This window comes from Apteryx mantelli, chromosome 14 (genome assembly GCF_036417845.1).
Source record: "Apteryx mantelli isolate bAptMan1 chromosome 14, bAptMan1.hap1, whole genome shotgun sequence".
Taxonomy (NCBI): domain Eukaryota; kingdom Metazoa; phylum Chordata; class Aves; order Apterygiformes; family Apterygidae; genus Apteryx; species Apteryx mantelli.
Genome location: NC_089991.1, coordinates 9,831,253 through 9,855,708, shown reverse-complemented (window position 1 = coordinate 9,855,708; position 24,456 = coordinate 9,831,253). Strand labels below are relative to the sequence as shown.

Genomic DNA, 24,456 nt, shown 5'->3' with positions numbered 1-24,456 from the left:
TAACAGAGCAAAAAAAATTATATATATATATTTATATATATATATATATATATATAAAAACTTTCTAACACAGAACACACGTCCTAGCACCTTCCAGGGACCCGCGGGGGGCCGCGGCATTCCCACTGGAGGGCCCGGGGACTGGTATAATAGAACAGTAAACAGTCCACTATCCCACCACAGGAAATCATTGGTAAACAGTGGTATCTACAGCGCAGTCAGCAATCACAAACACCCTAAATAATTGTTTTTTAGTATTTTTTTTGTATTTTTTTGTATTTTTTTAAATGATACTTTAGCTGCTCATTGGAATAAATTCTGCAGCACACGAGCTGTGAGCTTTCGAGTCGCCGTCAAAGGACCGTAAGGCTTTCCTGGCTCCCTGGGCACCGCGAGGGCGGGAGGGGAGGAGGGGGCGTCTCCGGGGGCGTGAGGCTGGCTGCGGGCTGGGCCGCCGCACGGCACGGGGACTCCTTTGGTAATCTGTCACTGAGCGAGGGACGGGGAGGGGGCCGGGGTCCTGCCCGAGGGCACCGAGCCCAGCGGTGCCAGTGCCCACGGCGTGGCGGAGCTGGCAGCGTCCCAGCCACGGCGCGGCCACGCCAGAGCCCATGGCGCTGCCGTGCCAGCCATTTTGTATGGAGGGCAACTGCCTTATTGGCTGGGAAAGGGAGGCAAGGGGGAGCCACCCAATAAAAACATGGCACTCGCCATCCCCCATGCCCGATTGGCTGGGCGGTGACTGGCACCAGCCAACTGGCGTGCGGGAAGAGGCGCACCGATTGGCAGAGAGGGTGCATGGCTCTCCACCAATCGGCAGCGGGCGCACCTCAGCGGCCCTGTGATTGGCACCCTCCTCTGGACCAATGGGGCGGCAGCGGGGTGGCACCAGCCCGCCCACACACGTGCAGGGCCTCGCACCCAGCATGGCAGCTGGACCCTCACCCGCCGCTGCCACCTGCCCCCCGCCCCGCGGGGAGCGGCCAGGCCAGGGAGCCCCACCGCGCCCGGCTCGGCCCCCTTGCACACGCCGCCCGCCGCCGCGGGCGCCCCCGGCCGCCGCCTCCGGCCCGGAGGGGCGCAGGCCCCGCGGGGACGGCCCTGAAAGTCTCACGGTCCTGCTGTGGCGTTGCGGACATGTGCAGTACAGTGCATGGCAGTATCAGCTGAGCACAAAAACCCCTCACCCCACCCCCCTCACCCCACAGCTGGCTAGACGTAGCCAATACCACGTTCCAAGCTGGTCATACATGCATGCATATTTGTGAACATTTACATAGGGTTGGCGTCCTCTCGGAGTCTCCCACGCGTCAGCAACACACACTGTTAAGGGAGGGCTTGTCTTTCCTTCCCCTCCCTCCCCCCTCCCTCCTCCTCGTTAATTAATCATGCAAAACAACTTCGGCGATAAGAATTTCTGGAACCGGGCGGCGGGTCAGCGGCTTCTCCCTTGCCTCGGCTGGCAGGACGGCGCGTGGGGCCGCACACCGCGCCACTGGCCACCCCCCGCAAAACGCACGCGATGGGGCCATGCAGCGGCATCGCCGGGGCCGGGCGGCCCGGGGCAGGGTGCCCCCGCGTGGCCCCTGCACTCGGCACCGGCCAGGGCAGGGCGAGGGGGTTAGCACTGAACAGGCCGCTCGAGGCCCGATGGGAAAATACACCACAAGGTTACGGATTAAAAAAAGCCCCAACTTCAGGGGTGGGGGGGAGGTCGGAAAGGGGGGACGCCCCCGCCGCAGCCCTGCCGGCCCCCCGCTGCCCACCAGCTTGGGGCACTCGGCGCCGTCCAGCCAGCAGGACGAGGTCGCCGGCCCATGCGCGGGGCCATTGCCACTGGCAGCGGCAGGACTGAGAACCGATGGGGGGCCTGGCGGTGCGGCGGGGGCTCAGGGGCCAGGCCGTGGGGAGGGACGGGGCCTTGCTGCAGCCCCCCCAGGCCTGGCCGCCTCTCGGGACGTGTCCCTGGCCCCGGGAGCTGTGCCAGCTCTTGCCGGGCACGAGGGAGCGGGGAAAGGGGCCGGGGCCGCGTGAGTGTCGTCCTCCCGCCTGGGAAAGAAACCAAGCCGCCATCACCCTCCTGGGCTACCCGGAGCAGCCGAGCCGGGCGGAGGGGCCGCGCTGGGCTCCACGCGGGAGCGAGGGACGGACGCGTTTGTGCCTCGGTAATGCCTTGGGTTGCTGGTGTCCCACCTTTGCCGCACTCCACTGACCAACTCCTGCGGCTGCCCCTGGGCCCGGTCCAGCCGTGGGCGCCCGCCCAGCGCTCCGGCTCGGGGCGGCCGCCGGCATCAAACCCGCGATGCTTCCTCCTCCTTCCTCCCCACTTCCTCTGTGAGCAACGCCGAGGGGAGGAGCCGCGCGCCGCTGGGCCAAACGGCCACGAAACCAAAAACGCAACGGAAAAGAAAAGGAAACGGAAAAAAAAAAAAAAACCACTACCAGCCTTAAAAAAAATAAAGAAAAAGGGGGGGAAAAAAAAAGTCTCTAACAGTACAAAGACCTGGAAAGTGATGGAGCAACAACAGCGTCTTTGGAGTGCGGAGGACACGGCCACGCGCCTCCCGCCACCAGCACAACACGATTCGGGGCCCCGGGAGCGCAGCGGGCAGGCGTCCGGCCGAGTCCGTGCCACGGCGGGGAGGAGGAGGACTGGCCGGGATCCCGGATTGCTCAATTCTCACCACATCCGAGGAGAGGCTTTGGGGAAGGGGGTAAGCGCACGGTCAGGCCCCGGCAGCGGGCAAGCGGCCCCCACCCCTGGCCCGACGTCCTCTTCCTCTAGCGAATTGTGCGGCACAGCGTCTGCCAGCCTCAGTCCGCCTCCCGCTGCACCTCCGATGCGTCCGCCCGGCAGATGGGGCACGTGCGGTTCGCCTGCGGCATGGAGGAGAGACGGGGGCAATGAGTGGGGACGCTCGAGGTGGCCCCCCCACCCCGGCACCCCGCCACCGAGGGCTGGCGGCACCCTGCCGTGTGCCGTCCCTGCAGGGTGCCCCATCCAGCCCGGCACGGAGGAGGGTGCTCGCCACGTGCTCACACCCTGCAAAATTCACCCCAGGAGTTTGGGGAGCTTCCCGCCTCGGCAGGCCTCCAGCAGTGCCTGGCGCCGAGGCCACCCGAAAGGCAGCGCCCTGCACCCCGAAATGCCGCCCCGCTCCCCAGGCCGAGCAGAGCAGTACCTTTAACCATTTGTCGACACACTTGGCGTGAAACTCGTGGTTGCAGGGCAGGACGCGGAGAAGCTGCCGTGCCTCAAAGTCGCTGAAGCACACGACGCACCTGGGGAAGGCAGCCGTCAGCGGGGCCCCGCAGCGGCTCCCGGTGCCCCCCTCCCCGTCCCCCCCAGGGTCACTCACAAGGTCTGCTCGGACTGGTGGCTCTCAGGGTTGAAGCGGTAGGACGGGAGGTGCTCGATGTCTGCTTTGGTGAGTCCCCGCGGCTTGGCCTCCCCCAGCCGCTCGGCCAGGTTCAGCAATGCCTGCAGAAAGACGCAGAGGACGGCTCAGCTCGGCTCGGCTCCTGCTCCGGCACAGCATTCCCCAGGCCGCCCTCCCGGACTCTCCCGGCTGCTCCCTGCCCGCCCTGTCCCGCCACGGGGAAGCGCAGCCAACGCACCTCGTAATTCTCCATCTCCACGTCATCCACGTCCAGGTCCAGGCTGATCGTGGGCCCCACGGCCGTCGGCGACACGGGAAGCATGGAGCTGCGGGGGGAGGACGGGGTAGTCGGCGTGGGGCTGGACAGCCCTGCAGAGCGCCGGGGGCTGCAGACCCCGGCGTCCACCCTGGCATCCCCGGCGGGGGGCAGAGCCGCCAGCGCCACGCTGCTGTGCCCCCCTGTGCAGCGCCGTGGGGCCCCTGCCCCACACGTCCCCCCCGGTACTCACAGGAAATAGGGCAGGAAGCTCGGGTAGTACGGGGGGGGCGGCGGCGGGGGCGGCGGCGGGGGCAGCGCCTGCTGCAGCCGGTACCGCTGGGTGTTCAGCCGCCGGGGCATCATGTGGGGGTATGGCTGTGGGGAGAGACGGGGCGGTCAGAGCCCCGCAGCACGATCCCCCCCCAAACCCCGTGCCGCCCCCCGTCCCCTCCCCGCGCCCGGGACTTACCACGCCGAATGGCAGCTCTTGGTGCAGCGGGTCGTGGGGGAGGTAATGCAGCGGCACGGAGGGGGACAGCGCGGGAGCGTGGTGGGACGGGGGGTACGTGAAGCCCGCGATGGGGTGCTGCTCCCCTCGCAGGTCCACGTCATTGTCTATCCTCTGCAGAGGCTGCCGGGGGGAAGAGTTAGGCTGGCAGGGGGGTCCCGACCCCCCCCGGCACTAGCAGGATGAGGCACCCTGGGCCCCGTCGCCCCCAGCTCAGACCCATGGGGGCTGCAGAGAGACAAGAGCCCACGGTCGTCCCCGTCTCGGGGCCCCCCAGGCTCCCCCCAGCCGCTGTGGCTGCACAGCACAGACGTCTCCCCGGCCGTGCCCCATCGCCCTGCCCCTGCCCACCCGCTCCCCCACTCACCATGCGCGGGTGCTGGGCTTGGAGAGGTACGAACTGCCCCAGCGGGGCCATGTGGGGAGGCTGGTGGGGGGGCACCGGCGGCGGCGGGGGGTGCAGGATGTAATGGTCGCTGGAGATGATGGGGGGGAACGTCTGGTAGGAGACGGGGAGCTGTTGCATGGCGCATGCCTGGATCAGCTGGGGGCCGGAGAGAGAGGAAGGCGGGTCAGACGCCTGCCGTGGGCACGGCCGTGTCCACGCACCTCTGCGCCCTCCCCAGGGCTCAAACAGCCCCAGCTCCCCCAGAAACCCTCAGCCCAGCCCTTGCCCTCCGGTGGGCTCAGGTACCCGGGCACCCGGCATCCCCCGCGGGCGTCCCCGGCCGCGACTCACCGGGGGCGGGAGGCAGCAGAGCGGGTAGTGCTGTCCACTGAACATCACTGAGCATGCTGGGAGCTGCTGGGTGCTGCACCCAGGGATGTGCTGGCCGGCGTGGATGGGGAAGCCTTGCGTCGTGACGGTGGTAACCGTGTAGGAGAGAGGGACAGGTCCCTGGTGCACCTGGCAGCAAGACACCCGAGGGTGCAGTCAGGGGAGGTTGCTCCTACCAGCTGGCTGGATGCCAGCTGAGCTCCCCCATCCTCGCAGGGTGGCAGCAGGGCACTGAGCACCCAGCGCTGGGACACAGCCCAGCAAAGGGTCCGGCATCTCCCCAACGCGGCCAGAGGAGCAGGGCTGATTCCAGGCTGGGTTCGATGCTGGCTCCAGTCCCCAGTTTGCTTCCAGCAGGTAGGCTGGCATGTGCTCCAACCCAGCACCGCCACTGCAGATGACTCTTGGCAGCACCAGCATGAATGACCCTGGGAGGGGACCATCCCCTGCCCTTGGGTGCACGGACCACCCTGGGCACCACCCGACGCTCCCAGCAGCAAGTGACTGGGGACACGTCTTGGGACCGCTGCCCTGGAGCTGTGCCCAGCCACCCGGTCTGGGGCCACCACTGAGAAAGGGGGCCGAGCACAGCGTCACCCTTAGCACCGGGAGCTCGCGGCCACCCCCTTCCGCAGCACCCACCTGGTCATGCAGATCCACCATGAATGGGTTCTGGTGGGGCGGGTGTGCGGCCGGGTGAAGCATTCGTGGCGGTGTGCTGGGGAGAGCGTAGGCGCGGGGCTCATCTACAGGGATGTGCGGCTGCTGGGGGAAGGCAGGGTGCAGCTGGGTCTCATCCTGGCCCAGCAGGGTTGCCAGAGGTCGGTCGCGTCGTCCCCACTGACGCCTGGCAGGGGGGCTGCGGGGCCACCGCGGGAGAGAAACAGAGCAGGAGTGACCCCCAGCCCCGGGCAGGGTGGCTGCAGGGGGGTCAGCGCCCACCCCGCCTCCGAGGGTGAGATGCTCCCCATGCAAGATGCCCTGATCAGCTGGGGCACGCAGGTGTGCTTCCCCCACCCCGAGCCCTCTGGGAGCTGGTGGCTTCCCAGCTGGATGGCCTTGTCCCGCAGAGCCAGCGCCGCATCCCCATGTGCGGGCACCGTGGCTGGCAGGGCTCCAGGTCGTCACGCCACCCTGTGCCCCGTACCTTCGCCGGAGGTGGTCGGGGCTGCTGCAGGGTCCCCCTGAGAAACGGCGTTGGTTAAAAGGGGCAGAGGGAGGCCGCCTATTCACTGCCAGTTCCCATGGTCGCATTGGTGACGTCGGGAGGCGGATGGGTACGCAGGACCTCAGGCTCCAGACAGGGCAAAACACCAGCACCTTGGACCCTGTGAGAAGGACAGCAGGTCACGGCACCTGAACCCCAGAGGTGGCATAGGGCTGCAGCCAGGCCAAGGCCTGCTGGGCTCAGGAGCCCCAAGTCTGCCCTGCTCCTCAGACCTGGCCCCTGCCATGGTCAGGAGCTGGTACCACAATCACAGCCCACTCCTCCAGCACCTGCTTTGGGAGAGGGGAGGAGAGGCATGGAGCCACCCAGGGTGGCAGCGGTGCCCGAGGACATGCAGGGGTTTGCAGCCCATCTGGCTCCAGCCCATGCTCCCTCCACGCCATAAATTTGGCCACCCTCTCTGTGCCCAGCCCCAGCACACAGGGAAGAATCTGGCTGTCTGGCACAGGAGGATGCACTAAAAAGAGATGCTGCCCCCAAAGCAGCACCCCTAGCCCCTTCCCAGGGTGGGTCCTGGTCCAGGCGAGCGTTTCAACCCCAGGATCAACATTTCCACAATGCTTTCGCCAGCAGGCAGCACAAACTCAGACCCAGCGGCACTTTTGCACCGGGCATCGCCAAGAGCCTGCCTGCTCCTCTGCCAACCCCTTCAAGGAAGCGCCCGTGGCCCAGCAGCTGCGGGAGGCATGCGCCGAGCCCGGTAGCCAGCCCCACTGCTCCGAGCAGCCCTGGCAGCGCCTCAGCAAGCCGGCCTCCGCGGGGATGCCAGGCCGGCCTGGGGCAGCTGGCGGCCACTCCACCTGCACAGGGAGCCGGCTGCACACACGTACCACGGGCAAAGGCGGCCCTCACAGCCAGGCAGCTCGGGGACTGCAAAGCCACCGGGGCCGTGGGTGGCTGCGCCAGGACGATGTGCACACACATGCATGTGCATGAAAGCCCAGGGCCAGGACCCCGGCACCCTGGCACCAAGGAGAAGCCAGATTTCCTAGCGCAGCCCTGCACACCAGGGATTTTTGGCAGTCCCCTCTCTATGCAAGGTCTTCAGCACCCCACCTCCCCTGCACCATCCCCATGGGCTCAGTCCACGAACACGGGGCAGGTCCTCTCCACATCTGCAGCTCCCACACCACCAGGTAGCCCCAGCCCTGGCACAGGAGTCACCTGCCCCATGGCACGGGAGGGGGGGGGTCACAACCTTGCCAGACCCCCACCCTATGCCCTGCCTGCAGTGAGGCTCTCTGTAGGGACAGCACAGGGTGCCCTGCTCCTGCCCCAGGCCACCTTGCTGCACAGCAGCTCTTAGGCACTGGTAGGGCTGGAGGCAGCCGTTGGCACCCGCTCCGTCATGCCAGGGCCTGGCCCAGATCCCTCACCCCTGCCCACAGCCCAGACCCCACTGCCCTGGGCCCCTTGCCCTGCTGCTGGCACCGCTCCCACAGGCAGTTTTTCTTCTGTGCATCCCATGGAGCTGCGTCCCCCAGGGCACCACCTGCCCCGGCCCAGAGGCTCCCACCCCAGCAGCAACGGGGCAACTGCGCTAATGGGGGGAGTTATGTCTTCTGGGAGCAGTTCCCGCTGGCGGTGCAGCGGCCCACGCACCCCCTCGGGGCCAGCCCCAAGCCTGCCCAGCACGGCCGGAGCAGGCAGAGGCAAGACGGGGCTCCAGCTGATGTGGCAGGAGGCTGGTGAGAGAGGTGCCCCCAAGGGAGGCGGGTGCAGAGCTCTCTTTGCCCCAGGGGCAAGTCACCGCTGCAGGCACACGGACACCCACGCTCTGCCTGGTCTGCCTGCAAAAACCTGAGGGCCCACAGCAGGAAGAGGCTGCGCAGCTCCTGTCCCCGTGCGTAAAGCACCTCCACTGCCCCCCCTGCCCCCCCGCACCCCAGCAGGGCAACAGCCAGCGTGGTGGGTGCTGAGCACAGCCTGAATGTCCCACCCACGCGAGGTGGGGACAGAGCCCCGCACCGCCCCCGTGCCCTAGGGAAGGCTTGCACTCAGCTAAACCAGGCCACCAGGAGGACACAGCCAGTCCTCTCCTCCTCCTGCGTGCTCACTCGCCATGCGCCCGCTGCCTGCACCCAGCCAAGCCCTGCTTCACCCACGGGGAGAGGGGCTGCCCTGGGGGAGTCGGGGTGAGGACACTGCCGATTCGGTGCCTCACAGCCACCCAGCCAGGAAGCCCAGGGCAGAAGCTGGCTGCAAGGCGAGGCAGGATGAGCAGCCTGAAGTCCAGCAGCTCCATGGTCCAAGGCCACAGGGCCAAGCCGACACCAGCTTTGCACCCCCAGCCCTGGGGAAGCTGGCTGGGGTGAGGGCACACATGGCCAGATGCTCCTGGGAAACTTGACCCCAGCTTGGCTGCAGAATGGCCCCCACTGCAAGGCACCTGGGGAGAACAGCTTAACCCAGGTCCCCTGGGGCAAAGAGGCTTCTCCTTCCCTTACAGCCCAGCAGCACACAAGTGGCTCTGCGCAACCCCCAGCACGGCTCAGCCTGCTCCTCCCAGAGCTGGACCCTTCCCTACCTTGCCCTGCCCGCAGCAGCGGTCATGCCGTGGTGGAGATCTCGCAGCCCCTGGCAGCTAGACCTGAGGCCTCCACAACTCCTGGGGCTGAAGGTGGCCCTGGGAGGACGGACGGACCCAAGGAGAGCCTGCACCATCCTGCTTGCCCAGTTACTTTCCCTCCTTGTGTGGCCGGAGCTACCCCCCCATGCAAGACACGGACACTGAATGAGAGAGAAGCACTTGTTTTTGGCACAGATAAAAGCAAGCTGCGAAGGCCCTTGCGGCTGCGGTGGCGTCCCAGGCTGCATCCTGGCTGATGGGGAGCTGAGGACAAGGGCCTGGAGGGGTTTCCAGCGCGGGGTGCAGAGCTGCTCTAAGGGCCGTGCTGTCTTGCTGGGCTCCTGCACATCCTACTCTGGACTCGCACCACTTCCCCGCTGCCAGGCGCTGGGAGCAATGGGGCCGGCCAGGCTGGACCGAGGGTGGCAGGGCTTGCGGCCTCCTTCTCGCAGCCCTGGCCGAAGCACCCAGCCTGCGCACGCTGACTCCCTGCCGCAAGCGGGGAGCAACCACGCGCCCCCACAGCGATGGAGAAGCGGGCCGGGGAGGGCAAACCGCAGCAAGGGGGTGCGCAGGGACCATGGCCGAAGCAGGGCACTGCAGGCGGCCCAGCCGGCGCCGAGGGTGGGCAGCTTTCCTGCACCCTGCGCGAGCACCTGTCCCGCACCCACCCCGGCTCACGTCCCACGCCAAAGCCACGCTGTGAAATACCCTCCTCCCACAGCCCACGCGTGGCCTCCCACCCCTAAGGAAGCGGGTGGCTCAGCGCCGTACAGGAGAGGTCTGTCCATGGAGCTGCTCTGGTCCCTTGGCCCCAAAGGGGCTTTCCCCTGACCCCCATGTCCCCAAGGATGAGCCAGGCAGGACAAAGTGGCCAGGGCACGGCTCTGCCCCAGGACGAGGGCCCGGGGGTGGGGGGTCTCTCCCCAGCAGGGAGCAGCCACCCCTGTGAAAGCTGCAATGTCACTTCTGGGTGACAGGCGTCACCAGTCACATCAGGCAAGTCACCGGGGCAAGCCCCACTGCCAGGGAAGTCTCCTGCAGCACGCAGGTCTCATCTTAATCTCACCGCAGCCTACGAAACCATTTCTGAAGTTGACAAATTTCTCTGTCTTTTGTAAAAGAAAAAAAAAAAATGAAAAAAAAAAAAGCCACAGGCTGGAGCCCCAAGAGCTCATCTGTGGCTCCCACCTGGGGGTGGGCCATGCTCAAAGGAAACCAAGGGGTTTTGCCCAGTGGTGTTTTATTCCGCCCCCAAGATTTTGCCCCAGATAAAAGGCGCCGGGGTCCCCCTGCCACCCGAGGGTGTGTGGCAGCAGCGGTGCAGCAGCAACGCAGGGAGATGCGTAACCCCCATAAGAGTCTTTCCCATGCCGAGGCATTATTCCTCCCAATTTCACATTATTATTCCACAACCACACATGGTGCAAAGGCCCCGCATGACCCACTGGGCCACCTTCCAGACCAGACACAGCAGTGATGGGCTTAGGGACACAGAGCACCTCGGCAGTGGGATGGGAGAGCTGTGCAGCCCTGCCAGCTGCTGCCTGCACTCCCACTGCCCCCAGGAACGCGGGACACGGGCAAGCGCTGCATAACCGCACTGCGAGGACACCGCTGGGCGCACCGGGATGCCGGGCACGGCCGGGGCAGGGAGGGTGCGCGGTCCCCGGCAAGTCCTCGCATCCCGCCGCAACCAGCGCCAACACCACGAGGCACGTGGGCCTCCCGCCCCGCGCGTCCCTTGGAGCCAGTGGTCCCAGGGACAAGGTCACCCGCCCCGGCTGTGCCTTTGCGGGGGCTGCCACAGGCCGGGCCCCGCACGCCTCTCCGGCGGGGCGGCGGAGCCGCGGCGACCGGCCCGCGCCAGGGCGGCTTCCCGGGCACCGCCACGCCGCCACGAACAAAGTTAGCAACGCGCCAGCTCCTGCGCCCGATGCCATCTGCTCGGGCAGGGCCGGCCGCCGCGAGGGCTGCCCGGGGGAGCCGCGTGCCCCCGGCGCCGCCCGTCCCGACGGACCCGCTCCCCCAGCCCCGAGCCCCCCGCCGCCGGCCCCGTCCCAGCACCCCGGGCGCCGCGCCCCCGGCAGCCCCTTGGCGCCAAGGCTTCCCGCGCCAGCTTCCCCGGAGCGGGGTCGCTCCCCAGCCCCGCCGCCCGGGAGAGGCTGGGCCGCGCCGCGAGGCCCCGCGCGCCTGCCCCAGCCCGCACCCCGACTCCGGGCAAGGGGCCCCCGAGACCTCCCGCACCCCCGGCACACGGCAGGGCGAGCAGCAGCCCTGCAGCCCGCCTCGGCCTGCAGCGCCCCGCCGGGTGCAGCACCCCAGCGGGGCACCCCAAAGGATGCAGCACCCCAGCGACGGGCCTGAGCCTGCAGCACCCCAGCGGGGCACCCCAGCATGCAGCACCCCGACGGGGCGCCCCAAAGAGTGCAGCACCCCAGTGGGCGGCCTGAGCCTGCAGCGCCCCGCCGCGTGCAGCACCCCAGCGGGGCACCCAGCCCGCAGCGCCCCGGCGGCTGCAGCGCCCCGGCGGGGCTCCCGAGGGTGCAGCCGCAGGAGCCCCGAGGCGGGCGGCCCGCTGCCCCCGGTGCCGGCCCCCAGCGCGGCCGCGCGGCGCCGGCGGGCCGCGGCGCGGAGCTGTGGCTTTAAGAGCGGCCGCTCCGGGGCCATGTGCTCGGCGCCAAACAAAAGCAATAACAAAGGCGGCCGCCGGGCCCCGCCGCCGCGGGCCGCCGCGGGCCGCCGCCGCCGCCGCGGGCAGGTGCCCCGCGGGGGCCCGGGGGCGGCGCCGCCCCCGCCCCGGGCCCGCTCCCCCCCGCCCTTCCGCACCTACCTGCACCGATGGCCTCGGCCGCCGCTCCGGGTGCCGCTGCGGCTGCCCCCGCCCCCTCCCGCCGCTCTTTGTTCGCCGACGCCGGGCCCGGGCCTGCCCCCCCCGCCCCGCCGCCGGCCCTCCCTCCCTGCCCGCCCCCCGCCCCCCCGCCGGGGCCGGCCCCCTCCCCGCCGCCGCTGTTTCCGGTGCCTCTTTGTTTTCTGCTGCCCGGGGCGGGCGGCGCGGGGCGGCGGGGCTGCCGCGGCCGCCCGGGGCTGCGCGCCGCCCGCGGCGGGTGGGGGTGCCTGGCCCTTTAAGAACCGGCGGCGGCGGCGGGGCGCACCGGGCCGAGTCACAACACTCGGAGGCCCCGGGGGCGCGCGCGCGCGCGGCTGGCGGGGGGGGCGCGCGCGCGCGCGCGCGGGGAGGGGGGGCGGCGCGGCGCGCGCCCCACGTGACCAGGCGTGTCACGCTCCGCAGCCATCTTGGAGGCGCGGGGCCGGGCCGCCACGCGGGGCAGCGACGTGCCCCCCCCCGGGGGGGGGCGGTGTCCTAGCAACGGCCTCCACGCGCGGGGGGGGTGCCTAGCAACGGGGCCCAGGCCTGGGTGGGCCCCCCCCGACGGCCGGGCCGAGGCGCCGTCGAGGGGCCCTGCCCCGGGGTGGGTGGGTGGGGACGGGACCCGCGCCCCCGTGGGGGAACCTGCCGCCAGCAGCCGCCCCGCACGCGGCGTCCAGGCGGCGAGGCCGAGGCCGGCGCGGCCCTCGCCCCCCGCGCGCGGCACCTTACCGGCTGCTCCGCGGCGGCCGCCCTCGGCGCTTTACTCACGGGCCGGCGTCCTCCTGCAGCTCCCGCGGGGGGCTCCCGGCCGAGCCCCTGCCTCGGCCGGCCTCGCGGCTCCCCTCGCCTCGCCGCGCGTGTGGCCGCTCCGCTGGGCGCTCCGCTGGGGTGCGAGGGCGCCGAGGTGCTGCCTCCGGGTCCCCGCGCGCTCCCTGCCACCTCGGGGTTTCGCTGCCATGTTACCGCTCGAAGTTGCACGGAAAAGCCGCAGAAAGAGGGGAGCTAAACGCGACAAACAACTCTCCGCCAGCCTGGGACAGCAGACGACAGAGAACTTTCTCCTCTCCTGTTTAATATGGCATCCAGCTGCCACCTGTACCAAGCGCCTGTCAGGCACACAGAAATCTCCACTCTGAGGGCATCTCCACCCAGTTTGAATTTCTGGACACCAGCAAGCCCCTGCTGCTTCTGAAAAGCCTCCTGCTTTCTACCCTGAATTAAATAGGGAGCCAGAACTCCTAGGAGTGTCTCCAGGAGATGCACCGGCAGGTAAGTGAAGCAAATCACATGGTTGACGGCTAGCGCCGAGAGCTGAACGCCGAGAGGCTGTGCCACTGGCTCCCCGCATGCCTCCAGGAGCATCCTTCAGCACGAGTCAAACCCCTGCGCTCAGGAGAGCGCAAAGCAGAAGCTTTGCTGAAAGCCAGATGCTGCATCCAAGCCAAACTTCCCCGAGTCACAGTCAGAAATTCGAAGGTAGGCGCGTGAGCCAGCTGACAGCCCTGATGTAATGGCTATAAAACAGCCCTCCCCTGACAGCTAGGCTTTAAAGAGCTAATAACCAAAAGGGAGCTAATTAATTTGTAACATCACCCCTTTAAAGAAAACCTCAGATCAGTGGCAGCGTTTTAACAACCCAGTAGCTCATCATGGCGATGACCAGCCAGATTCAGGTCTGTCCTGTCCCGGCCCCGCAACCCCGCTCGCTCCAGGCTCCTCTCAAGGCCAGTTTGCTGGGTCTCAGTTCCTCATCCCAAGTCCAGACACCCAGGAACAGGGATGAGCCACATCAGCCACAAGGCTTCCCCCGGGGCACTGCAGAGTCCCCCTGGGCAAACCACCTCGCTGCTCCCTCTGCCATCGCCGCCGACAGCACACAGTCAACCGCTTCTGACCCCTGGAGCAAGGGACATGCCAGGGACAAGAAAGCTGGACATGCCGCAGACCTCCAACGGGGTCAGACCTGTGTGCTCAGACAGGCAGCCTGGGAAGGGACAGACACAACTGAATCAGCAGCCCAGACACGATCACCCCGCAGGGTCCGCTCTACCTCTCTGGTTCAAGCCCTGGGGACCAGAGGGATGAGGAGGAAAGTGGCCCTCTGCACTTCGAGCTTGCCATCGGTTGCAGGCTGAGGCAGTCCCACACCTTCACAAGGCTGCCAGAGCATGGCCCGATCCCAGCACAAGCAGCGAGGCCCCAGCTGCAGGCAGAGGCCACAAATGATGGATATGTGTGCAGACGCTCCCTCCTGACCCACGCCAGCATCACCAGCTCCCCCACTGCCAGCAGCTATCGATGTCCTCAGGACGGCAGTGGGAGAAGCAATCAATGAAGCATAGCTCTCCGGTGAGGTGCCGCTCACGCTGCCGGATAGATGCGAGTACCTAAGGCTGGATGCGAGGACGGTGCTGCTTGTGAGGCTGGACGGTTCCTGTGGCAGCGCCAGGTCCAGTTGTGCTGTGTGTGGCACCACACGTGGCCGCAGTGGCCAGGCCGGGCCTTCCCAGCCAGTGCCTACGAGGATGGGGGCACTGCATGTCCAGCTGCAGCACTAGGGCACGTGGAAGCGGCTCAGCCAACACCTGCCCCACACTGTCTCCGGGAACCTGGCCGCGCACACAGCCACCAACACATCGCACTGCCCTGGGTCCAGGAGCTCTGCCACTGCACAGAGGCTGGCTGCTGATGACCGGCAGCGTGACAGCGTTTCCACATGGTGTTCGCCTGGAAGAGCCAGGCGAGGAGCCCGAGCGACGCCCCTCCAGTGCTACAGCATGGCCAGCCACTGACAGGCGCTTTGGTCAGCGCTTTTGGGCCAGGTCAGGGGATGTGGAGTCTGTCTAATCGCTCTCCTCCAGCGAGCCTGACCCTCACCCTGGCCAGCAAGACCTGTGACATCTCAAGCAAGCTGAGCCCTCCGCACCACACAGCAGCCTTAGAAAGCTCCCTGCCTGCGGGGGCTGCACATGCCCAGCTCTCATCCCAGAGGACTCTGCAGGCAGAACTCGGCTACTTCGCAGCGAATAGGCGGCCCACCCTCTCCCTCGCTAGAGCCAGAGGTCAGCAGAATTCAAGCCTCCACGAGCCCAGGCTCTTTAAGACACCATCTGCTGCTGCAGACATGTGCCGCCTCCCTTGCCCCATATATAGGTCAGGTCTGTCACAGGATTAGCTGGGGTGATTTGAGTGGTGTGAGCACATCTCCCCCTTGAGATATGCTCTTCCCCATCCTCTCCCCCAGCTTGCTGGCAACTTGCATCCACGCTCCCTGGCCTCTCCCTCAAGTTCAGGGGGAGGGAGAGGTCCCAGATCCTCCTCTGCCCTCCGCAAGGCCTGGCAAACAAGTGGGAAGAGGCTGGTGCCCAGAAGTTCCCAAGTTGCAGAGGGGCCAGGAGGAGTGTCCCCATCCGACCCAAGGTCTGTCACAAATGCCACAGGGTCAAGTGCTTCTCCCCTGGGGAGAGGAGGAGGCGAGGAGCTCCCTCCCTGCTCCGCGCAACTCGGTGAAGTTAACTTCGCTGGCAAGGGAGGCAGGACGCCTCTGCTGCGATCACACGCCACCCACTCACACCCCCAGAATGACAGCACTCCCGTCAAACGCCTCCAGCCACACACACGTGGAAGATGCTGACATGAGGAACAAGTAGCTGCACAGGCAGCGGAACTGATGAAGCCTGGTTTCCTGTCGATCTCTCCCACGTGGATTCTCCAATGTCTAATAGCAAGATTGAGCTGCACTGCAGAGGGAGCGCTAACAGCATCTTTCTCCCCATGAGCCAGAACCTGTAGCAAGCAAATACCTCTGAGACAGCTACCACACTGTCAGTCTTGACTGAAACGATCCAGCAGGCTCAAAGTGGAGGGAGAAGGCTTGCAAATAGACAGCAAGCCTGCACATGTCTTCATTTTCTCAGGACAGGGTAAATAATCCACAGAGATATCCCCACCTTTCTTCATTTGACCCCAAAACACCTGCGTGACCTGGATATCATGTCCAGAACGTTGCTGGTGCAGCAGCCAGATCCAGCTCGGGCACCTCTGCAGCTCAGCAGCGTCAAGCGACGGGAAGTGTCCTCTACTGCCCTTCCCTCCCTGCAGCAGGCTAAAAAGCAGACATCCTGGGTCAGCTCGTGGGGCAATCCAGCCCAGCATTCAACAGCTGTTGCCACAGATACACGTCCTCACAGTCTAAAGGACCTTCCGCAATGGGTACTGTGCAGCCCATGGTGGACTCTCCTCCCATGGACACAAGCACTTTGAACCCCTGCACACCTCTGTCTTTTCTGGTGTCCCGCAGCAGCGAGTTCCACAGCTCAGTTACACGTGGGTGGGGGAAAAAAAAAGCTAATGCTGCCATGTTTGTCTCCGACCTACTGCCTGGACAGTCCCCCCAGGCCCTCTTCTACTGCAAGACACAGCAGTTAAGGACTGCTGACTCCTTTTCCCCTCACCTTTTTGTTCTCCTTTCAGACAGCTCTTTTTTAAAATGAAGAGACCCAACCTCTCCTTTGGCAGAGCCACCCCAAGGAGCAGGGATCCAACCCCATGCCTATCCCCGTACTGGGTCTCTGGGAGTCCCCTGCTCACCCGCCACCTCTCCACACGCATCCTTCTAGTCCAGCCCGCTCTCTACACGCTGCGGACAGTATTAATAGCGTCTGCCAAGCAAGCGGCCAAGGGCAGAAGGAGCTGGGCTCCAGACGCCTTCCCCGCTGCTCTGCCGGCTGGGCCCAGACTGGACCCCTCCGCCTCCCCTCCCGCACTCGTGGCGGCCCTTCTGCCGTCGCACAGGAAGCGGAGCACAGCGGCAGTGTCTGGTTTCGCGGCTCTAGCAAAAGGATACAGGCAGAGCCAGAAGCTGGCGGATGGCAAAGAGCAATTTCGTTACCATTCAGCAAAACGAAACGTCTCTTGAAAACACTACTGACAATCAGGAAGTTGGGTTGGGTGTTTTGTTTTGTGTTTTAAGAAGCCCGCAGGGACACCAACAACCTGCAATAATCATCTTCAGAAAGGAGCTCACAGAAATTTGTGATTTTCAGCAATGATTTACCATTTTGTCCTTGGTTTAAAAATTGCCAAAAGGCTGCTTACAAGATGCGCTGAAACAGGCACTGACCACTGCCTTAAGCACAAAAGAAGCTTGCTACAATATCTCCCTGATACAATCACTCACAGAGAACCCCTTGCCAGTGCCTGGGGATGGTTTTAAGAGAAAAAGCATGATTTCCAAGCTGACAGCCCCTGTGCACAAAGCGCGACTGTGCAGTGACAACAGAGCAGCCTGGGGCACAGGAGCTGGCTGACCTCTGCTACAGCTTTTGCCGGTAGATTTTTATTGTTCACCACTTTCCCAAAGTGCAGGCACAGAAAAAAAAGCAACTAAGATACTTGGATCAAAGAGCAAACGCAGCCAGCGAGCCCCACCAGATCAGCAGGGAAAAGACGACCTGCCAGAGAGAATCGTAGCTCAGGGCTGCCTGGTCAGGGGAGGGAAGGGTCAGAGCACCAACCCTCCCTTCCCGTGGGTGACAGGGAGAGGTGCTGGAGCCCTTGGTCACCGTGATGCAGGGTCACCCAAGAGAAAGCTGCTGCTAGCACACAGCATCGCAGGCCGGTCCTCTGCTCTGCACAGTCGAGCTGAAAACCCTTGTCCTGCTTTCCAGGGTAGCCAAGGAAAGCCTGGAGCTACAGCTCCACAGCTGGTGAAGCCAGACCTCCAGGGACCAGGATGCAGCTGGAAAATAAGATTCCCCAGACCGAAGGCCTGTCATGAGCACTGCTTGCTGGAGACACTGCTCACCTTGGCCTCTGCTGTGCACACAGCAAAGCAGGGAGTCCTCCCAAACTACCCCCTCTCTGGAAAACCCAGACATCCCATATCACACACCTGCTTCTGAGGGGCACAAATATGGCAGATGTCAGCCAAGCACCAAGGTGGCAGCAATGGGGGCGCAAGAGTGGATGAAACCCTCCCGCCTGGCAGTCCTGGACCCCTGCCCTCTGTGCACATGGGCTCGCAGTCCGCTCTCCTCCGCTGTGTGCTGCCAGAGAGCAGCTCCCCCCTTCCAGAAAACGGCACCCACCCCAGCCATGGGAGACTGAGGACCTGCGGGTGCAAGGATGAAGGAAAAGAAAAACACCTGGGGTGACATTGCCCAAGAAGTTTGCAGGCTGGCTTCTCCCAACACCCTTGTGAGCAGACAACACAGATCCACATTGCTCCCCTCCAGAACCAGCTTGTGCTGGGGAGCCACAGCATGTCCCCACTCAGCTCAGTGGGTGCACAGCTCGGGGCCTGGCACTGCTGAGTTCCTGCCAGGCCAATGTCACAGGGCCTTCAGGAGGGCTCCCCAGCATCAGCTGCTTTCTAGGACATTTTAGCAGCCTCTAAAAGCTTCGCACATCAAACAGGCACCCTAACCATTGAGCCTGCCTGCTGGAGCACCTCCTGGGGTATGCAAATGCCTTGGCCAGCCATCCACCTTGCACAGGACAGGTGGCAAACCACGTTGCTCCGGCTCGCTCTGAGCAGGGAGCCAAGAGATGCGAGGGAAAATGCTGTGCACCAGCTTTTCAATTCAGAGATGAGAAATCAAAACCATCAAAAAGCTCCCTGCTTTTCTGCCAAAAACTAGTGCTGCGCTGCTTACCGCTGGCTGCCCAGCTACCACCTCCCCAACCATGCCCCGCGGCCAAGCTCACGTGACCGTGAAGTGGATGCACACAGTAGGAGTGGCTGTAGTGACAGTATTACAGCTTGTGTCGGACACACATCTAAGCCCAGCAAATCCCAGCGCTCTGCAGCTCTCATTTACAAACCCCACACGCTTTGCACAGGTACACAGGCTTCAACGGGAGCTCGGTGTCCACAGCCCTGGGAAAACACCCAGGTAGGGCTGCATCTGAGGAGCTGACAACACAGCAAGCTCAGAGCTCCCGCACTTGCTGACATCCACCAACGTGAGGAAGGGTCTGTGCCAACCCGCAGGGACAGGGAGAGCTGTTCTTCACCAGCCCTCATTCAGGTCGGGAGTCTGCGCTGGGCCAACTCAGCCCACCCCACTACGACGTGTCTCCAGCCGCAGCACCATCTCGGTGTGCTTCTCCCCTTGCAGATATTCCCACCCCAGACCAGTGATGGGCACCATGGGGAAGCAGGGACTTTTGACAGGATGAGCAGGACTTTGCCACATCCTGCTCCACTCCAGGCCACTTCACTTCTGTCCACACCGCTGCCCCAGGGTGGCAGGACTTCACCGGCTCTTTGCACACCTGGAAGAAGTGCTGCAAGCCAAAGCCCTACCTGCTGGCTGTTATTTCATTCCTCTAACAGGTCCATAAAACAGGGATAATTAAATCTCCCCTAAACTCTCTTCCATTTAAAATAAAAATCTATAGTCCCTATTTCATTAGCTGGCTCTGGGTTTTACAGCTTGATCAATTCCTCTGCACAGAGCTCTGGTCCCAGGCAGGCAGACACAAAACACACAGCGAGCAGCTTCCACTGTGCAAATCAATGGGGATTTACAAAGTCTCCTCTCCCCGTTCTTTGTTCTGTGCTCACTAAACGGGAGCCATACAGCGTGTCAGGTAGGGGCGGCATGTTTCACTGCTCAAGGGAACGTCACTTCCACGCGCTGCTTCAGAAGTCAGATTTAGTGCCTGGCAAGAGCAGAGGCAGTGGCAATGCTCCTCCGGCACTGGGGTGCGGGGAGAGCCCAGCACAGCGCCCCTGTAACGCAGCACAACCCTAAGGGCACGGCAGCCCAGCGCCGCAGGCCGGGCGCATGGCAGGGTGACGCCTCTCTGCTCGCTCCTAGGCGAAGGGGGACCAGGCCCAGCTCTCATGACCAACGCCTGGAGCCAGAGCCCTTCACGAGCACCAACCGGGAGCCAGGAGGAGCAGCCCAGGGCGGCAGGAGGGGAGCCCCAGCCAGAGCCGGCTGCTGCTGTGACCTCCCTGCGTGCAAAGCGGAAGAGGCTCAGCTCCGAGACCTGAGCGCACAGGCTCACCATTTCCTGCCCTTTCCAGCCCTCCGCTTCTGCCTTGCCGTGCACCGCCTTCCCCGTGCGAGCATGCCAGGCCGGTCGCTGGAGCAGCCGGGGCTCCAGATGGCTCTCACCACCCCTGCAAACCTCTCCCTTCGTTGCAGCGGAGAGCTACCGGCTCCTGGCAGCAGATGGAGGGACCACAGCAGCAGCAAGCGCTGCACAGATACCAGACGGCAGGGCGCCTGCCTGCCCACGGAGCGGAGATCAGCACCCAGCTCCTGCTCTGCACCCCACGCTGGCATTGGCGGCTGCAGCCAGCCTGTGCCTGGTGGAGGCCACTGTCCCTTCCTTGTCCCCACAGGGTGCCCAGGCCACAGGACAGGGATGGCATGTAGCAGAGGAGGCTTCAAGCAAACCACAGCTGTGTCACCCCAGGCAGCTCCGGCCCAAGGCCAGTGCCCAGGTGCCACCCATCACACCACTTCACTCCAAACACACATCACTCCCTTAGACCTTTGTTCAGCCAGAAAGCAGTGAGAGACCCAGGGGTTCCTGTCCTGCTAGTGCCAGGACAGACCACAGAGACAGCTCCAAAGCGATGGCCCAGCAGCTGCAGCCACAAGGTGCTCTGACCTGGCTGCACAAGGCTGGCGATGGACAGACCATGCTGCATGGGCCCTAACCCTGACCTCTGCCAGTCCACCCGAGGGCAGGCTAGCACGGTCATGGGCATGTCTCTGCGAGGGGACATCAGGGTAGGTCCCTGGGACACAGGAACAGCCACCAGTCAGAGCACCCCAGCTCCAAGCAAGGCTGGGGGTGACAAAGCCCTGCAGCCCGACTGCGACTCCTGGTGCAGCACGGCTCTGCACAGAGGGGAATCACACCTGAGCCTCCCAAATTCACCCAGGCGGCTCCCACCTCCCATGCCAACACCTGCCCTGGCCCTGCCCACACTGCCGCCCGAGCAGAGGGATGGAGACGGGCTGCAGGGCACCTGCTAAACCAAGCCACAGCCCGAGAGACTTGCCGACGCAGAGCACAGCTCCTGCAGCCTGGCCAGCTTCAAAGCAAACACCCAAAGGTGACAAACAAAGGCACCCGGCAGGCACTCCGCATTAGCAGTATTTTTAGACACCGCTATGGAGCCGGCCTTATTATTTTCATTGCAACGTGCATAATTACCCACCATGCACTGCAGTGACATCAGACGGCAGCCTGCTCCCATCCGACAGCCGGCAAGGCCAGGCCCGCGCCTGCCCTCCGCCCGTCGCCCCGGCCACCGGCACGGATTCGGCCTCCGCAGCCTCTGTCCTGCGCATCTCCCCGGGGCACGGTGTCACCGTTATGCACGGGAGCTGCCTGTCCCGGGGAATCAGGTCCTCGGGAGCCAAAATGGGTGCAGGTGGCACAGGGGAGGTGGGAAGAGAGGCCGAACGAGGCAGGGACACAGGACAGCGAGGAGCTACAGACGCATGGGCAAGACCCGCTCAGCCAGCTGTCCGAGAGACAAGGGGCCGGCGCAGGGCTCGCAGGGTGCAGTCTGCATCCGAGGTGCCAGAACAAAACCAAGAGGCACTTGTGGGAAGACCTGCTGGCCTGTCAGCAGAGAGACGGCGTCCACCTTGGCCCAGGCTGCCAACAGAGTTCAACCAGCTGAACTTCTGCCCAGGAAAGCAAGCCCTGGCATGCAGCCCCAAACCCAGAGATCCTTCAGCCCTGCAGAGCTTGGGCTGGAGGTTTCGCACATCCCAAGCTAGCGATACCCCCGTTCCCACACAAGCTCTGCTCGTGAGCCCAGCCTGCTGCACACACCCGCTGCAATCGTGGTACACGCAACAGGGGCTGCAGCAAAATGCGCCTCGCGTTCCCTGCCAGGTCCAGGGGGCAGGTGCCACCGCTTGGGGTTTATTTACTTCCAAGCAGCTTCCCCATTTACGACTTTCTCGGGAGTTTCGCCACTTCCCTTTCCGTCTCTCCTCGCGCAACAGGGCACTCACCCCGAGCGGGGCGGGAGACGACGGATTTCAGGTCAGGCAGCACTGCACTGGAAATGGGAACGGCAGACGGAGCACTTTTATCTCGTCCTATAAAAAGTGCCCTTCGAGTCAGTGACACAAAACCCGGCCTCGACACAAGCCACCGACTCGCGTGCAGCCAGAGACATGCCGGTGCGGAAACGGGGCGGCCCGGCAGCCCCCGGAGAAGGGACAAGGCCGCAGCCAGGCTGCAGGGGGGCGACTTCAGGGCAGCCCCCGCTCTGCCAGCTAAGCCCCAAAGGATGCAAGCGCCCGGCACCCGGCGCAGCCCACCCCAGCTCCACCACCCTCCCGGATGCCCCAAGCAGACCCGAGGCACCCGGCACGGCCCTGCTCTCCCCGGGGGGCTCCCGGAGAGCCGTGGGCTCTCTCCATCCGTCCCCGGCAGCAGCCACCGCAGCACATCTACCGGCTTGTACCTGCCCCTGGGGCACCGGGCCCTGCTTGCCTGCCCCACGCATCCAGCCCCGGTGCACGGGGTCCTGCTGCCCCATGCAACCATCTCTCCCGTGCGGCGGGCCCCGCGCCCACCCCTGCCCCCGGTGCACCGGGCCGCGCTTACTCCCTTTCCCCTTGCATCGGGCCCTGCCCGTGCATCCGCCACCATGCACCGGTGCACCGGCCCTGCCCGCCCCCTTCCGCGGTGCACAGAGCCCTGCCCCTTCCCCGGTGCACCGGGGCCGGCCTGCCCCCTTTCCCGCTGCACCTGGCCCTGCCCCTTTCTCCGGTGCACCGTGCCCTGCCCGCCTCCTTTCCCCGGTGCACCGGGCCCGGCCTGCCCCCTTCCCCGGTGCACCGTGCCCTGCCCGCCTCCTCTCCCCGGTGCACCGGGTCCTGCCCGCCCCCTTTCCCGCTGCACCTGGCCCTGCCCCTTTCCCCGGTGCACCGGGCCCGGCCCGCCTCCTTTCCCCGGTGCACCGGGCCCTGCCTGCCTCCTTTTCCCACTGCACTGGCCCTGCCCGCCCCCTTTCCCCGGTGCACCGGGTTTTGCCCCCTTCCGCCGTGCACCGGGCCCTGCCCGCCCCGTGCAACCACCCCCTTGCCCGGGCTCGGGCCCCGGCGCCGCCGCTCCCGCACCTACCGGAGGCGCCGCCCCCGCCGCTCGCCCGCTCTGCCCGGCGCACGAAGGCCGCTCGGTGCCTGCCCCGGCCCTGCCCGCGGCTCAGCCCGCTCGCATGGCGCGGCCGCCGGGCCCGCCGGGCTCGGTGTCCGTCCCGGTGCCGCTCCCGCTCCGGCCTCGGCCCGGCCTCAGCCCCGCCTCATGGTGCCCCCCGCGCCCGCCGCGCAGATGGAACCGGCCGCGCCGCGCCGCCAGCCCCCCCCGCCTCCCGAATGGGCGCGCCCGCCCCCCCACCGCCCTACTGCGCCCAAGAGCGGCGCCGCCGAAACCGCGAGGCGCCGCAATGCTCCGAGCGGCAGCGCACGCCCCCGGCTCGGCGGGCAGGGCTGGGGGAGTGTCCCGGGCAGCCCCGGGGGGCCTTGCCGGGGGTGTCCCGGGGCAGCCCCGGGCGATTTGGGGGGTATTCTGGATCAGCCCTGCTTCCCCTCACCCCGGCGTGGGGGTCAGGGACCTGTGGGGCTGGATGTCCTGGGGCAACCCTGGTGCCCTCCTAGCTGCACCCTGCAGAGCTGCCCGGCGCCCTGACCCCTGGGCCCCCCCAGTTAATGGGGGCGAAGGGGCCAGGGAAGCCCAGGCCAGGGTGCCGCAGGCCCTCGGGGGCCAGGGCTGGCAGGGCCCGTGCCCCCGCCTCTGGCCTTCTTCTGCCTGAGCGGAGCTGCACAATCCTCCCTTGTCCCCGGCCGGCCCCAAGTAGGTCAGGGAGGCTGGGCTGAGCCCCCCCGCCGCCCCCGGGGAGGGGAGCTGCCGGGTGGGGGGCACAGAGCCCCAGGCTCCCGCCCCAGCGGCCGCTCCGCAGGGTCGGTGCCCACCCCTTGCCCCAGTGGGAGCTGACCCAGAGGGTGGGGGACCATACACCGTGCCCTCGGCCCTTTTCGGAGGGCAGCCCCCTCTGTCCTTGGCGGCTCGGGGTCCCCCCACGCGACCGTGGGCCCTGCCACACTCCTGGCATCCGCAGGAGCTGTGGGGACAGCACCCAGCGCGGGGATCCGGGGGGCTGCAGCAGGGGAGCAAGCACAGGGCTGGGCCGGGCCCGGGAGGCGGGGGACGAGCTCGAGGAAGGAGGAAGGTGAGAGATGGATTTCTCACCCCCTAATTCCAGTTAATGATTGATGAACCTGTTTACTGCAGGAGGCAAAGGTCCCCTGCGGTGTCGGGGTGTGGGCGCAGGCGGCCGCCTAGCAGCATCCCCGCGGACCCGGCTGCAGGTAAGGGATGCCAGCCCCAGCCCCAGCCCCCGTGGTCCAGCGGTGAGGGGAGGTGGTGGGTGTCCGGGTGTGGGGAAGAACTGCGGGCCGTGGCCCGAGGAGGGGGGCAGCCGCGGCGGTGTTACAGCCTGCACCTGGGCTCCGAGCGCTGCCCGGGACGGCCCCGTCGAGCCCGGGGCGATGGGGCCCCGAACTGTGCCCAGGGGAGGGTCCTGTGGGCCCCGAACACCTGCCTGGTCTGCTGCACCCCAATGCCAACCCTGTCCCCCCCATGCCATGGCCCCGAGGAGCCCGTGTCCAGGCTCCCACGGGATGTGGCGCCCCAGGAGAGCAGCAGTCCCATCCCAGGCTCTCCCAAATTCATGCTGCAGCTTGGGGGCACAGGTGGCTCTGGCATGCCAGTGCCGTGGGGCTGGGAACCCCTGGGGGACGCCCGTGTGGGCTCTCCCCTGGCAGCTCCCCGGTGGATCAGCTGGGCCCCCGGCAAACCGAGCCCTCCG

At 65.9% G+C, this 24,456-nt stretch overlaps 1 protein-coding gene across 2 annotated transcripts; it reads right to left on the bottom strand.

The window, feature by feature from the left end:
- Nucleotides 1-1,207: 1,207 nt before the first annotated feature.
- Nucleotides 1,208-22,764, bottom strand: RNF44 (ring finger protein 44). 2 transcript variants are annotated; one of them, XM_067304887.1, is made up of 11 exons: nucleotides 22,713-22,764; nucleotides 6,073-6,253; nucleotides 5,568-5,784; nucleotides 4,887-5,054; nucleotides 4,515-4,691; nucleotides 4,109-4,270; nucleotides 3,890-4,014; nucleotides 3,619-3,706; nucleotides 3,360-3,481; nucleotides 3,183-3,282; nucleotides 1,208-2,877 (listed from the first exon to the last, which is right to left on the bottom strand). In XM_067304887.1, the coding sequence occupies exons 2-11, from the start codon at nucleotides 6,177-6,179 to the stop codon at nucleotides 2,815-2,817; spliced, it is 1,329 nt and encodes a 442-aa protein (XP_067160988.1). In that variant the 5' UTR covers nucleotides 6,180-6,253; nucleotides 22,713-22,764; the 3' UTR covers nucleotides 1,208-2,814. The 2 variants fall into 2 exon arrangements, with proteins under 2 accessions (XP_067160988.1, XP_067160986.1); XM_067304885.1 differs by lacking the exon at nucleotides 22,713-22,764 and adding an exon at nucleotides 11,556-11,613.
- Nucleotides 22,765-24,456: the final 1,692 nt, after the last annotated feature.

Bases quoted from the DNA above. Each gene is read 5' to 3' on its own strand.
- RNF44 (XM_067304887.1), bottom strand. From the start codon at position 6,179: ATGCGACCATGGGAACTGGCAGTGAATAGGCGGCCTCCCTCTGCCCCT. The intron at 5,055-5,567 runs GTGGGTGCTGCG...TCTTGCTGCCAG, and splicing joins TGGTGGATCTGCATGACCAG to GTGCACCAGGGACCTGTCCC. The intron at 3,707-3,889 runs GTGAGTACCGGG...CTCCCCCCGCAG, and splicing joins AGCTTCCTGCCCTATTTCCT to CTCCATGCTTCCCGTGTCGC.